The sequence below is a fragment of the Trichechus manatus genome, unplaced genomic scaffold (genome assembly GCF_000243295.1).
Source record: "Trichechus manatus latirostris isolate Lorelei unplaced genomic scaffold, TriManLat1.0 scaffold00003, whole genome shotgun sequence".
NCBI classification, from domain to species: domain Eukaryota; kingdom Metazoa; phylum Chordata; class Mammalia; order Sirenia; family Trichechidae; genus Trichechus; species Trichechus manatus.
Genome location: NW_004443939.1, coordinates 4980136 through 4995526, shown reverse-complemented (window position 1 = coordinate 4995526; position 15391 = coordinate 4980136). Strand labels below are relative to the sequence as shown.

Below are 15391 nucleotides of genomic sequence, written 5' to 3'. Positions count from 1 at the left end.
TATATATGTATACTGTAAATATATAATTCTGTATATAAGCTATATGAATTATAATAAGGAGTCTTAGTGGTGCAATGATTAAAGTGCTCGACAGCTAACTGAAAGGTTGGCGGTTCGAACCCACCAGCTGCTCCGTGGAAGAAAGCCGTGGCAGTCTGATTTCATAGATTACAGTCCTGGAAATCTTATGGGGCAGCTCTACTCTGTCCTATGGGTTGCTATGATTTGGAATCGACTGATGGCAGAGAGGTACTATAAATATACTATATAAATTATATAGAATATATATACTTTGGAAACCCTGGTGGCATAGTGGTTAAGAGCTAAGCTGCTAATGAAAAGATCAGCAGTTTGAATCTACCAGGTGCTCCCTGGAAAACCTATGGAGTGGTTCTACTCTGTCCTATAGAGTTGCTATGAATCAGAATAGACTCGACAGCAACGGGTTTGGTTTTATATATAGTTGACTACATATATCCTAAACATAATTTATATTATATAGTATGTGATCGTCGGAGTTGTGTGTCAACTTGGCTGGGCCATGATTCTCAGTGCTTTGGTAGTTATGATGTAGTTTGGCAGTCATATGATGACGTGATCACTTCCATGATGAGATCTGATATAATGTGATCACCTCCATGATGGGATCTGCTGTGACTAGCCAATCTGTTGAAGGGAAGTTTCCTCGGGGGTGTGGCCTCCATTGAATATAGGTGGACTTTCTGGCAGGGCTCGTGGGCTTTTCCTCACTCTGGATCCTGCAGTTGGCTCCTATTCGTCTGACCTCCAGTTCTTGGGACTTGAGCTAGCAGCTTACCTGCTGTCTTGCCTCCCCATCTTGGGATTCATAGAACTTCGCAGCCTGTGAGAAAGAGTCCTGCTGTCTGACCTATCAATCTTGGGTTCACCAGCCTCTGCAGCTACTTAATCAGGAGATGCCTCTATCCTGACCCACAGACTTGGGACATTACAGCCTCTACAACTGCGTGAGCCATTTCCTTGATATATATGTTTCATATATGCTGGCTTTATCCATGTAACTTTCATTTTTAGGGCAGAGAGCTTGCTGTATATCTCTTCTATATATGCTCCAGTGCTTAGCAAAGAATATAGCAAACAGTAAGTGCTCAATAAATGTAGACTAAATGAAGGAATGACGATTGGCAAATGTCTGTTGGCTAAATGATTCCTCCAACTGTAACCTGACTCTACGAATGCCAGTAAATTTCCATTAGTCCTTAAACTAGCCCAATCCAAGATTTGGCTTGCCCCTCATGTGCAGAAGAGCCAGCTGTGACCACTAGCTGACCTCAACAGAGGATGCAGCAACAGGAGGAACAAATCAGAAGGAAAATCATCACCGGGACCCTATTCCGAAGTGAAAGGTCTGATAAGAATCATGTCACCTCCTGTTTCTTGGCTGCCTTCTAGAGTTTTCCCTCCCCAGTACACCTGTGTGGCCGCCATCTTGCTGCCCAAATTACATATAAGCCCTGCTTCCCCGTAGCTTGGTAAGCTGGATCTGAGGAACTTCCTCCTGGCTCCTTGCTCTGCGCATTTCAATAAAGTTACTTTCTCTTTCTCAAAGACCTGCGTCCAGATAATTGGCAAGTCTGAGTGGATCGGACAAGGACCCACCTTTCTGGGTTCAGTAACACAGCTTATCTTCTTCTTCCTAATGGATGTTCAGTACTAACCATATACTAACCTGTAATGTTCTCACGTTGTTGGGGTGATTAAGATTTGTGGCTCTAAAAAGAGATATGAGCTTTTAACATCAGGAACTGTGTATGTCCTCTAGGACTTACATGCTTCCATAGAACCTTGTAGGTGTGCTGGGTACTGGCCCAGTAAAGACCTGTCAATATTAGGGGCAGTGGGTAGTAGGACAGAGAAGAGGATTTGGAGTCATAACACTGGGGTACTAGTCTTGTCTCGAATACTTATTAATTTCAGAGCCTCAGTTTTCTCCTGTGTCAAAAAGGAAGAATGGCAGTTGTCTGTCCTACCTCACAGTTATTGCAACAAGTAAACAAGATGAGGGGCGCCAGACTATTATTTGTTTGTTGTTATCTCTATGTAGCATTAATTCAATAGCCCTTTATTGAGCACCCAATTTGTGCCAGGCAATGTGTTAAATCTGGGGATACAGGGATGAATCTCTCCAAGAGTTTAACTCATGGTATTAAAGGGACCAAACAAGCCAACAATTAAAATATAATCTGATAAGGGCTAGATCACAGTACAGGTGATGATGGTGAGCTATGAGGCAGTAGAGAGGAGTTTTTCATGCTCTCTTTCCCCTAAGGTTGGCAAAGCAGGGCAGGGATTGTCAGAGGACATCAAGGAAGGCTTCCAGGAGGAAGGAATGCTTCAGGATACCTTATAAAGTGTCCAGGAGTTGGGCAGTTGAAAAAGGTGAGAAAACAGCATTCCAGACATAAAAATGACAGATACATTTCATTCATTCATGTATTCAACAAACATTATCTGAGCCTATTAAAGGCACTTGTAATTTAGTATGCTAACTACTACAATCCAAGTAAGCTCATCATTCCACACATAATGGCAAATTCAGGAAGCTTCACATAGTTTAATACAATTTCAAGGCAAGGGGCATGTAGAGGGAGATGAGGCTGGAGAGAAAGGCAAGGGGCAGAGCATGAGGTTATCAGCAGCAGCAGCATCCCAACTCTTCCTCTTATCAGTCACGTGATCTCAGGCTAGCTACTTAACCTCTTCAAACCTCATTTTTTCCATCTTTAAAATGGAGAGAACAATAAATACCTGAAAAGGTTATGAGGATAAAATGAAGTGATGGGTATAAAGTGCTTAACGTAGTACCTGGAACATAACTGGTGCCCAATAAACGTTAGCTGCCATTAACATCATTTTATTATTATTATTATCATCATTATTATTATTAACTCGACTAAGGGAAAAGAATCAACTCGGGCAATGTGAATGACTTAGGGAAACAGAAGAAGTACACCTGCTCTCAGGCTCTCAACTTCCTGGAATGCATAAGCAAGAACAGATAGGCCAGGATATGGTCTATGTCACCTAGACCAGTGCTCCTCAAAATCTTACACAGAAAGAATCCTAACCAGTAGGAGAATGAGTAAATATTCCTAAGAGAAGCCTCCTCAATTATAAAAGCTCTTTGACTTTTCAGTATTTTACCTTAGAAATCCATTCTCCTCCATAACCCACTCACTTCTGTTATCATCATTATCACCATTCAAAACATAGTGCTTACTCATTTCCAGGCCCTGTTAGAGGATTTTACATATATTAACTCATTTAATTCTTATAACAACCCTGTGGAGGTAGGCACTATTATCATCCCATTTCACAGATGAGGAAACTGAGGCAAGAAACACTAAGTAACTTGCTCGAGATCACAAGGTACTACATGTTGGCACTCGGATGTCAGTCTAGGCTGTCTGGCTCCAGAATCTATGCTCTTAACCCCTACAGTATGTCACCTTTCAAATATTAGGGACACTTTCCCCTTAAAACTCATACCAGCAACAATGTTCCGAGCAGATGTGTCATTCTTATCCCTTGGCTTCTGGCATGCAGCCAGAAATCCATACTCCCATTTGAGGGGAACAGCCTAAGGGCCAATAGTTTTATTCACGTTTGCTACAGTGAAAGAGAATCACTTAGGACTAATGCCCACAGCTCTCAGGCGGCTAGCGGGGTGCAAACAAATGACAAGTTGGCCACCATGGGGAGATGATTAAAAATCTACTATTAAGCCAAGCCATTCTTAGAGTAGATCTTTTTTTAAAGTAACTTTTCATCCGGGGACTGTATTTTCTTCTTGACAATTTCCTTAATGGCAAGAAAGGCTATATGTTAGAAGAACAAAGGAGACCCAAGGGCAAAGAGTACAAGATTCTCACCATGGCAGGGGCAGGAGAGGGAGGGAGGAGGAAAATTAAACAAGCAGAAGAGAAGATGTGCCCCCTCTTCTATTCCTGTATAATGCTCCAGTGCCTCTCACCCCCACCTCCTCACTTTGCCTTCTTTTCTGGGGGCACTAACAGCATCCCAGAGCTCATTAAAGTTTGAACAGCCTGATCAATAAGGACAGAATGGTGAACTGTCCATCTGCAAATTACCAAGCTCCTCATGAATATTTAAGCAACTAAACTAGGGACAGGGAGAAGAGAGAAACCAGTATTTTATTTCTCCCTCTGGAAGAAAATACAAAAGAGTCTCTGCTATTCCTATTACCAGGAAATAAAATAATCAAATGGGTAAATGAAACTTAAAAAAAATATTATCTGGCATTGCTTCCTTTCTCAAACCAGTAGACTGAATCTAATGCTCTTGTGTATCCAAAGACACTAAACAAGAATATGTGCATGTCTCCGATCAGATATTCTCTAGTCTTACCCGACTTCCTTGCTTTCTCAGAATACACCATGTTTTCACACCTCCAGGTCTTTGCATATGCTGTTACCTCTGCCCAAAACACTGCTTCCCTCACTTGTCCACTTGAGAGGCCGGATATTCCAGTGATAAAAATGAAACTTTAGAGTTAGACTGCTTAGGTTGCAGTCCTACCTCTGCTACTTACTAACTGTATGAACTTAGGTAAGTTACCTAACGTTTTTGTGCCTCTACTTTCTCCTCAAAAAAATGAGTGTAGTAATGCTGTTGTTGTTATAGCAACACACAAGCCTCCACTGACAGACGAGTGTGACTACACATGAGGTATACTGGCCAGAAATCGAACCTGGGTGTCTCACATGGAAAGCAAGAATTCTGCCACTGAACTACCACTGTTCTCTGGGAGTAAAAATAAAAAACCAATTGCTGTCAAGTCAACTCTGACTCATGGCAACGCCATGTGTCAAAGTAGATTGTGTTCCACGGGGTTTTCAATGGGTGATTTCTCAAAAGTCGATCATGAGGCCCTTCTTCTGAGGAAATAACAGTACCACCTTTTTGGGTCATTGTGAGGATTCAACTACATAATGCATATTAACATGTTTTACACAGCATCTGGCATGTGATAAAGCACAACAGGTGTCAGCTATGACTTTAGTGAGTTTTACCACATTCAGTCATACCTGAGGCTCCACATCCTCTGTCACATCTTCCCTGAGTCCCCTCAGAGTTAGCTCTTTCCTCAGTTTCAGTCACAGTTACTTTCCTCATAGCATCCATACTAATCACACCTCAGCTGTTTACTGATCTCTGCCACTAGACTGTGAGCCCCTTAAAGGCAAAGCCTGTATCTTGCTCACCTCTGCATCTAAAGTAGTCTCTGGCACCAGGTGGGCACTCGATAAACACTCAGCAGGTGGGTACAAGGGAGCATGCACAAGGAGAGAACCCCACAGTTTTGCCCATACCTTTGTGACAACACAGCACGCAGCCCAGATGTCCTCGGAGGACTGCTCATGGTGGGTGAACTGAGGCTCCCACTTTTTAATTGGTTGGTCTGCGAAAGCCACGAGGACCCCCTTCTGGTCCACCAGCGCAGCGCGGACACTGCCTGTTCCAACATCCACGCCCACATAGTAGCTCCTTGGTTCCTGTTCTCCACCAGACATTGTGGCCCTTCAATCTGTGGTGATCAAGTGCAAAAACCATGTGAAGACAAGCAGGTCTGCAAAGGCAGTCACAAAACATCTGGAAAGTGAAAAGAAAAGCGGTGTAGCTAACTAATTGGTGGTCATTTATGATTTATTCACCCAACGAAAACTTCTAGTGCTAACCATGTGCTGATTTAAGGTACAGAGTTAGTGGTGGGTAAACAAGACAGAATGGCCTCAGATATAGGGTTCAGAAGGGGGTAAATACTAAGCATTTAATTATACAATTATTTAAGCAAAGTTGTGGTGTGTATTATAAGGTAAATACAGGGTTGTTAGAGAACTTAGAAACTAAAGGCAATGAATATGAATTTATTCTCGGTGAATCTGTAAGGACAGTGGCGATGGTACTGAAAAGAACCTCATCTTCCCTTTCAGCTATTCATTCAAACAATATCTATTAAGTACTCATTATGCACCAAGCACTGTGAAAAGTGCATGCATCCCCTCTCTCCTCACTATGACATAGGAAGATGGGTACATTGAAATCTCAATTTTACAGGTGATGGAGACGAGACTCCAACAGGCCATCTAAGATACAACTATTGGTCTCTACTCATCCGGAACAAAAAAGAAAGAGGGAAAGCAAAGACTCAAAGAAGAAACTAGTCTACAGAACTAACAGCCTACATGAACCATGTCACCATCCACCCTGAGACCAGAAGAACTAGATGGTGTCCGGTTACCACTACCAACCATTCAGATCAGGGTCACAATAGATAGACCCTGATAGAATGGGAGAACAATGTGGAACAGAACCTCAAATTCCTTAAAAAAAAAAAAAAAAAAAAGGCCTACTGTACTAATTGAGACTAGAGGACTCCCTGAGACTCCTGCCCTGAGATACTCTTTAAACCTTGAACTGAAACTAACTTGGAGGTCACTTTATAGCTAAATAACAAATTGGTTCAAAAAATAATGAGTTAAGAAATGACTCCTTTAAAAAAATCACCCATATGAGACCAAACGGTCAAAAATTACTTTAAAACGATGAGAATTTGAGCGGGCAGGGGAACTAGATTAATGGAAATGGAACAACAGAACAGAAATAATGAGAATGTTCACACATTGCAACGAATATAACCAACGTTAGTGAACAACTTGTGTAGCAATTGTTGAATGGGAACCTCAACTGTTGTGTAAACCTTCCTGAAAACACAATAAAATATTATTTAAAAGAAAAAAAAAGATGACACTCCAAGAGATAAGAAATTTTCTGCTTAATGCTAGGGCCATACCTTTACAAATATTAAGTGTTTATTATCATAACACTGCACATTATACTGATGAGGAAATCAGGTCTCTGTGAAGTTAAGGCATTTGCTAAGCATCACCCAGGGAACAGCCTGGACCTAAAGTCCTAGATATGTGCAACTCCAAGTCTCACGGTCTTTCCATTACATTCCATTCTTTCTTCCAAGACTGAAGTATAGGTTTGGAAAAGAGGCAAATATATTGCAGTCATACCATGAAGTGCCTGAGAACTGGGAAAGAGCCCGGAGGGAGACAGGATCAGGAATTTGTTAGACAATCTGTTTTCCTTACAGACCCCTCCTGAGTTATAAGGAAACCTGACCAAAGAACACTCAGGAATTCCTTGGCTTTCACTGCTGCTCTAATTCCCTTCGGTCTGATTAGCCCACACGACACAGAAATCTCATAGGGGATTTCATTTTCCAGAATGGCCTTTAAGAGAATAAGAACAAGCCTCAAAAACAATTGCACTGTTGAACACGCTACAACTACCCAGGTGAGCTCAGGACAGTCTTAGTGCCCAGAGTCTAATTTCAACCTGAGCAGCATGCTAGGTCCTTCAACTTAAAAAGGATAATGTTTCCTTAGTAAAGTCACACTTGAGGATTCTAAAACAAAGTCAGCCAGCAGATGTTCTGTTACTGCTTCCTGGATATTTGCCCCAGTAAAAAGCAGCTTCATTAAAAGTGATTGCTTCCGACTTTATTGCAATGATTTCCAAACTGTGTTTTTCCCCCTTTTGGCTTTGGGGCTCACTGGCAGGTAAAGAAGAAAATGCAGAAGGTATGGTAATAATGGAGCCCCTTGGTGGTGCAAATAGTTAACACACTTGGCTGCTAACCGAAAGGTTGGAGATTTGAGTCTACCCAAAGGTAACTTGGAAGAAAGGCCTAGTGATCTACTTCTAAAAAATCGGTCATTGAAAACCCTATGGAGTATAATCCTACTCTGACATACATGGGGTTGCCATGAGTTGGGATCAACTCAACAACAACTGGTTAATGGTAATAATGTTTGCTACCTTCATCTGAGCTTCAGAGAACCATCTCAGACTCCAGCCAATGTGGGTTCTCATCCTCTCTCCCTCATTTAAATCTTTTCAGAAGCTCCATATGACCATTAGCACCAGTTTTCAAATCATCCATTCCTTCATTCATTCAGTAGCAATACCTTTTCTTCAAGCTATTACTTGAAGAAAATTTAAATAAAGTGGAGAAAAGCAGAGCTGTTCTGTTTGAAGAAAAGATTACCCTTGCTCCACTTCTCCCAGAGTCCCCCCAGCAATCCCTGAGGAAGCTCTGCTGGGCACTTCCTCAGGACTGCTGATAATCATTGGCTAATGGCTATGACATAACCAAGTCCTCCAGCTCTACATCCCAGGTCCTCTGCCAGTCATGTCTAACTCTGTCCTATCCATTCTCACTTTAGGCTCCAGACATCCTGAATCTCCTCATATTCCTCAAGTGCAACATACCATTACCAGGCGTCCCCCATCACTTTGTACTTGCCCTTCCTTCTTAATCCCCTTCCTCTCCTTGTATGCCTGGGGACCACGTACTTACACTTTAAGACCCAGTTCAACCACCTCCTCTTTAGGGAAGGCTTCCTTGCCTTTCTACTTCCTTTGCACACATGCAAACGGTGCCAATATCAGGTCCTTACTTTCTTTTACCATCTGCCACTCTGAATTGCAATGTTTTGTGTGTCCCTGTCTGCCTCCTTTTCTGGGCTGAACCTGAGAAAAGGAACTTACTGATTTCTGTACTCCCAGCTTTTAGCACTGTCCCCCCCACATAAACAGTTTTCAATAAATGTTTACGGAATGAACTGAGTCAGTAAATCAATAGAAAACAAGGATGAATAGGTTCATGTTTTAATAGTCTGAATTTCTAAATTTGTATTTATATGCACTAGTGTTTTGCCTTGATTCTAATCTCCCTATGCCCCATTTATGTAATTAACAAATAATTATTGAATGCTTACAATCATATTTTATTAATCAAAAACACTCTTTTCTCACACTTAACTTCTCTGAAATTAGAGTGGTTCCTACTATCAATGATATCTTACAATTAATTGGTATTATATTTTTTCTTTAGTAATGGTATATAGGAGCCTTGGTGGTGCAGTGGCTAAGAACTCAGCTGCTAACCAAAAGGGCAGCAGTTTGAATCCACAACTGCTCCTCGGAAACCCTATGGGGCAGTTCTACTCTGTCCTATAGGGTCGCTATGAGGCAGAAACAACTCGATGGCAACTGGTTGGTATTATTAATTAATAATGGTACATCTTTCAATCTATAACATCTGCAATTCAAAGAAATGCAGAATGGTGCCATGTACCAGGCTTCCTACAAAGAGTTGAGGACACAGTGTTTGCAAAATAGGCAGCGTCCCTTGGCTGAGAGTTCTCTCAGTTTCTTTATCTATAAATAGGGATGTTGTTGTTGTTAGGTGCCGTTGAGTCAATTTTAACTCCTAGCAACTCCATGTGACAGAGTAGAACCGCCCCATAGGGTTTTCTAGGCTATAATCTTTCCAAGAGCAGATCACCAGGTCTTTCTCCCGCAGAGCGGCTGGGTGGGTTCAAACCGCCAACCTTTTGGTTAGTAGCTGTTATGGATTGAATTATGTCCCCCCAAAATGTGTGTCAACTTGGCTACGCCATGATTCCCAGTATTGTGTGACTGTCCACTATTTTTTCATCTGATGAGATATTCCTGTGTGTTGTAAAGCCTACCTCTATGATGTTAACAAGGCAGGATTATCCACAGTTATGTTAATGAGGCAGGACTACAAGATTAGCTTGTATTTTAAGTCAATCTCTTTTAAGATATAACAGAGAGATGCAAAGCAAAGAGATGGGGGGGTATCTCATGCCACGAAGAATGAAGAACCAGGAGGGGAGCACGTCCTTTGGACTCAGGGTCCCTGCACTGAGAAGTTCCTAGACCAGGGAAGATTGATGACAAGGACCTTCCCGCACAGCCGACAGAGAGAGAGAGCCTTCCCCTGGAGATGGCACCCTAAATTCAGACTTCTAGCCTCCTAGGCTGTGAGAGAATAAACTTGCATTTGTTAAAGCCATCCACTTGTGGTATTTCTGTTATAGCAGCACTAGATAACTAAGACAGCAGCCAAGAGCTTAACCATTGCACCACCAGGGTTCCTTGTAAACAGGGCTAAGACCATTCATTTCAGAGGATTGCTATGAGGATTAAATGAAATCGTGCACAAAATTTGAGGCTCTTGTGACCCTAATACTCCCCAGCATGTTTTCTCCTTTTCAAAATGGTTGACTGAGAGCTTGAGATAACGCCACGATGAACCTGTAAGTTTTCTTTCTTTTTCTTTGCCTTCTCCTTTCCGCATACCTTTGTTAATGACTTTGTTTTGCTCTGTCCGGCCACCTGTGGCTTACGACCCCCCACAGGAAGATTACAGCCCAGATTTCTGATAATGTATATCTTTAGCCTAGTAAGGAAATGTCCAGGCATGTATCTCTTCAGTATGATAAAGAGTCTCTTGTAATTACCTTGTATGAATAACTACACTTCTAACCTTTGTAAAAATCATATATAAGCGCTAACGTAAAAATGCCTTTTGGGACTCCACAGAGACAGCCTGCGTTGCTGTCGGATCCCCAGTGGTGGACACCTCCAAAATAAAACTTTCTCACTCCTTCTGACTTGGAATACATTTCATTGGCTCGACTGCTCCAGGGCATGGCCCCTAATTGGGCAACACTCTGTACAAAAGAGTGGCCTGAGTCTTTATAACAGTCTTCCTTGGCCAGTACAAGGGAACGGACTGGGGGGAATTTGGATAATCCACTTCTAAGATCTTCTATGCTAATTCTTTGGCTCTTTCCTATACTGAAATAATACCTCCCTTTTCAGTTTTTTAATGTTTCCTCTTCGCAGTCCAACACCATTGTCCCTTTCCACCCTCTTTCATCAGATCCTGCGATTATTAACTATGCAGTGGAGCTCACTCTCCCTAGTTTGTTTTTCCTCTGTACACGGGAATTATATTCTACAGAGTAAGCCTTCAGCAAGTGGCAACTGCTAATGCTACAGCTGTTGTTCAAATGTCAGTTCTCAGGATCCTTAGCAGTTAAAAAGTACTATGCCAAGAATTTCTAGGAAGTACATAAACCCTCTTCCTAAGCCAAAAAGAAACAGTATTTACACTTCAATATATACAATATAAAGTACATACTTTTTGAATCTCAAATATACAAAGTATGACCTCTCCCATGGAAGACTCTAGCTTCTGGTGAACAGGCTTCTTCCCCCAAGAGATAGCACTACTGTGACGGAAGTCTAACACTTCCAGAAAAATCTGTGAATGGCTTTGTTTATAAAACCCAGCGTAGAACATCCAAGTTGAGTGGAATTTCATTGGGGGAGGGAGACTGATCAAGCCGGCTGTTTCACCTCCCACTACTGACCACCTCCAATACACACAGACACTACTTTTTTACTTTACCTGGGATTCCTTCTCTTAGCTTCCCACTGTCTCCGCTACGAAGGACCCCAGGAGCAGGAGTACTGCTCCTTAACACTAACCCTAGCATGCCAACAACCCTCTGCCCTTAGCTGAAACTTTCCAAAACTATTCTAAACTCTTAGAAGGGAAACAATGAAATAAATCAGGAATGAAGAATCTGTACAGATATTTTGGCTTACACACCAAGGCTATGATCCTACCTGGTCAGCCGGCATCCAAGCTTCCCTCTACCCCTGCCAGTCCCAGGGACAAGCAAGAACGCTTAGGGGCTGGCCAGCTCCTCAAGCTTGGATTCCCTACTTTTGACTCCCTGTCTTCCTCTGCAGGGAATGTACCATCTTAGTATCCACTATCCAGACATCCTGATTCTTCTGCAGTAAAATCTAAAGAAGCAGACTTTCACTCTAAAGCTGACCCAGGGATTACCCTAGAGAAAAATGAGTCCTGTACAGGTAAAGTAACTGGCTCTAGTATGTCATATAACAAGCAAGTAAGAATAGAGAGTGATTCCATTCCCTCTAACTCCAAAGTCCCTAACTTTTCTCAGGATGCTATACTGCACCCTGATATTCCTCCATTTATTAAGTGCCTATTTGCCAGGGACTCTACTAAGTGCACTTGCCCACTATGCCCAAGGTCAGTGTTATGGATTGGACTATGCCTCTCCAAAATATGTGTTGGAATCCTAACCCCTATACTTGTGAATAAAATGTAATATAATACAATCACCTTCCATAATGTAATTCAATGTAATGTAATTACCACACATAAGACAATCTAATGTAATGTAGTCAATCAGTTGAGGTCATACCACTGTAGTGGATCCTAAATCTAACCACTTCTGAGTTACATAAAGTGCAGCATAAACAGAGACACACATGGGGGAAGACAGACGCCATGTGAGGATCATCTACCAGCCAACGAACCAGGGAAGGCCCAGGACTACCTACAAGGAAAGAATGGACAAGACTGAGACCTTGATTTCAACTTTTAGCATCCATAATGGTGAAAAAAATTTTTCTCTGTTCTTTAAAGAAAGAAAATAAAAATGGATGTCAGAAGAGACTCTGAAACTTGCTCTTGAACATACACTTAACTAAAGCAAATGGAAGAAATGATGAAGTAAGGAAGATTTCAAAGGGCAGCTCAAGAAGACAAAGTGAAGTATTATAATGAAATGTGCAAAGATTTGGAATTAGAAAACCAAAAGGGAAGAACACACTCAGCATTTCTCATGCTGAAAGAACTAAAAAAAAAAAAAATTCAAGCCTCAAGTTGCAATACTAAAGGATCCTATGGGCAAAATAAAACTAAGCCTGCTGCTGTTGAATAGATTCTTCTAACTCATAGCAACCCAACAGGACAGACGAGAACTGCCCCATAGGGTTTCCAAGGAGGGGCTGGTGGATTAGAACTTCTGATCTTTTGGTTAGTAGCCATAGCTCTTAACCACTATGCCACAGGGCTCCAGAAGGACATCATGCTTGGTAAAGTAGATGATCACTGAAAAAGAGGAAGACATAGTGTCTGCAACAATGGGCTCAAGCATAACAAAGTTTGTGAGGATGGCACAGAACCAGGAGCTGTTTTGTTCTGTTGTATACAGGGTTGCTATGAGTCAGAATCGACTCGACACCTAACAACAACATGAGTAAAATGCTGAATGATGCAGGAAGCATCAAAAGAAGATGGAAGGAATACACAGAATCAATGTATCAAAAAGAATTGGTTGGCGTTCAACCATTTAAGGAGGTAGTACATGATCAAGAATCGATGGTACTGAAGGAATAAGTCCAAGCTGCACAAAAGGCATTGGTGAAAAACAAGGCTCCAGGAATTGACAGAACACCAACTGAGATGTTTCAACAAACTGAAGCAGCGCTGGAAGTGCCCACTCATCTATGCCAAGAAATCTGGAACATAGCTATACGGCCAAACTATTGGAAGAGATCCATATACATGCCCATTCCAAAGAAAGGTAATCCAACAGAATGCAAAAATTATCTAACAGTATCATTAATGTCACATGCAAGTAAAATTTTGCTGAAGATAATTCATAAATGGTTGCAGCAGTACATCAACAAGGAAATGCTAAAAATTCAAGCCAGATTCAGAAGAAGATGTGGAACAAGGGATATTGCTGATATCAAATGGATCTTGGCTAAACACAAAGAATACCAAAAAGATGTTCACTTGTGTTTTACTGACTATGCAAAGGCATTTGACTGTGTGGAGCATAACAAATTATAGATAACTTTGCAAAGAATGGGAATTCCAGAATACTTAATTGTGCTCATGTGGAGCCAGTACACAGACAAAGAGGAAGATGTTCAAACAAAACAAGAGGATACTGTATAATTTAAATCAGGAAAGGTGTGTGTCAGGGTTGTATCTTTCCCCACATTTATTCAATCTGTATGCTGAGCAAATAATCCGGGAAGCTGGACTATGTAAAGAAGAATTTGGCATCAGGATTGGAGGAAGACTCATTAACAACTTGCGATATGCAGATGATACGACCTTGCTTGCTGAAAGCGAAGAGGACTTGAAGCGTACTGATGAAGATCAAAGACTACAGCCTTCAGTATGGATTACAGCTCAACATAAAGAAAACGAATATCCTCAGGACTGGACCAATAAGCAACATCCTGATAAATGGAGAAAATACTAAAGTTGTGAAGGATTTCATTTTACTTGGATCCACAATCAACACCCATGGCAGCAGCAGTCAAGAAATCAAAGGACATATTGCACTGGACAAATCTGCTGCAAAAGAGCTCTTTAAAGTGTTAACAAGCAAAGACGTTACTTTGAGGACTAAGGTGCACCTGACCCAAGCCATGGCATTTTCAATCACCTCATATGCATGCAAAAGCTGGACAATGAATAAGAAAGACCAAATAAGAATTCACGTCTTTGAATTATGCTGTTGGCAAAGAATACTGAATATACCATGTACTGCCAGAAGAACGAACAAGTCTGTCTTGGAAGAAGTACAGCCAGAGTGATCCTTAGAAGCAAGGATGGTGAGACTTCATCTCACATACTTCGGACATGTTATCAGGAGGGATCAGTCCCTGGAGAAGGACATCATGCTTGGTTGGTTAAGCAGACAGTGAAAAAAGGAAGACCCTCAACAAGGCAAACTGACACAGTGGCTGCAATAATGGACTCAAACATAGAAACAATTGTGAGGATGGCGCAGGACCAGGCAGCGTTTCATTTCTGTTGTACACAGGGTCGCTATGAGTCAGAACCAACTCAACAGCACCTAACAACAACAACAGCAAAGCTACCCACTTGTTGTATTTCTATTACAGCAGCACTAGGAAACTAAGACAGTCGGCTAACTCAGAATCCAGCTGTCCATCTTCAGAGACTGAACCTTCCATAACCCCAGGTTGCATGTCTCTTGCAAACCATCAGTTCCTACACCAAAACCCCAAGGCATCATTCAGGAAGAGAGCCAAAGCTAGGAACAAGGGAATCATACCCGCCCTGCATGGTTCACACACACCTCCTATTTCATGTTTACCTAAGAAAAGGATCCTAATTAAATATTTCAGGTCCACCATTTTTCCCATTAATATAGTTTTAATTGATCTCTTTGTGATTGTTTCCACACCTGGAACCTGAAAGCAGGGAAGAAGGGAAGTTCAAGACCTTGGGCAGCTTCCCTGCAACCTGACCCTGTGAGTTATAAAATCTCTGCCAGGGGGTTTTCTGCAATCCCCTGAGATTCCTCCTCTGTGCCCTTTGTTCCTGGGTTGTAAGTACTCTCTGCTGTGACCTGGATCCCAAATATTGTTCAACAGTACCTCCTAGCCTCAAAAACTTGCAAAATTGAAAATATTATTCCCTTTTCTAATTTGTTTAAAAAAAAAATTAGGATCCTCCACTGTGTCAAGCACTTCCACATATGTGTGAATCTCACCTCACTTGAATCCCAATCAGGCTGGTAAACTTATTACCATTTTATATCATGTAAACCAGCTGATGTCAAGTCAACTT

The 15391-nt window shown here is 41.7% G+C and overlaps 1 protein-coding gene across 1 annotated transcript in view; it reads right to left on the bottom strand.

The window, feature by feature from the left end:
• The window catches only part of FGGY (FGGY carbohydrate kinase domain containing), a 557022-nt gene that overhangs the window by 525324 nt on the left and 16307 nt on the right, over nucleotides 1-15391 (bottom strand). Inside the window, exon 2 of the mRNA XM_004368991.2 lies at nucleotides 5373-5652. Coding sequence (XP_004369048.1) covers nucleotides 5373-5573 — 201 coding nt within the window. The 5' untranslated portion in view covers nucleotides 5574-5652. The remainder of the gene's footprint in view (nucleotides 1-5372; nucleotides 5653-15391) is intronic.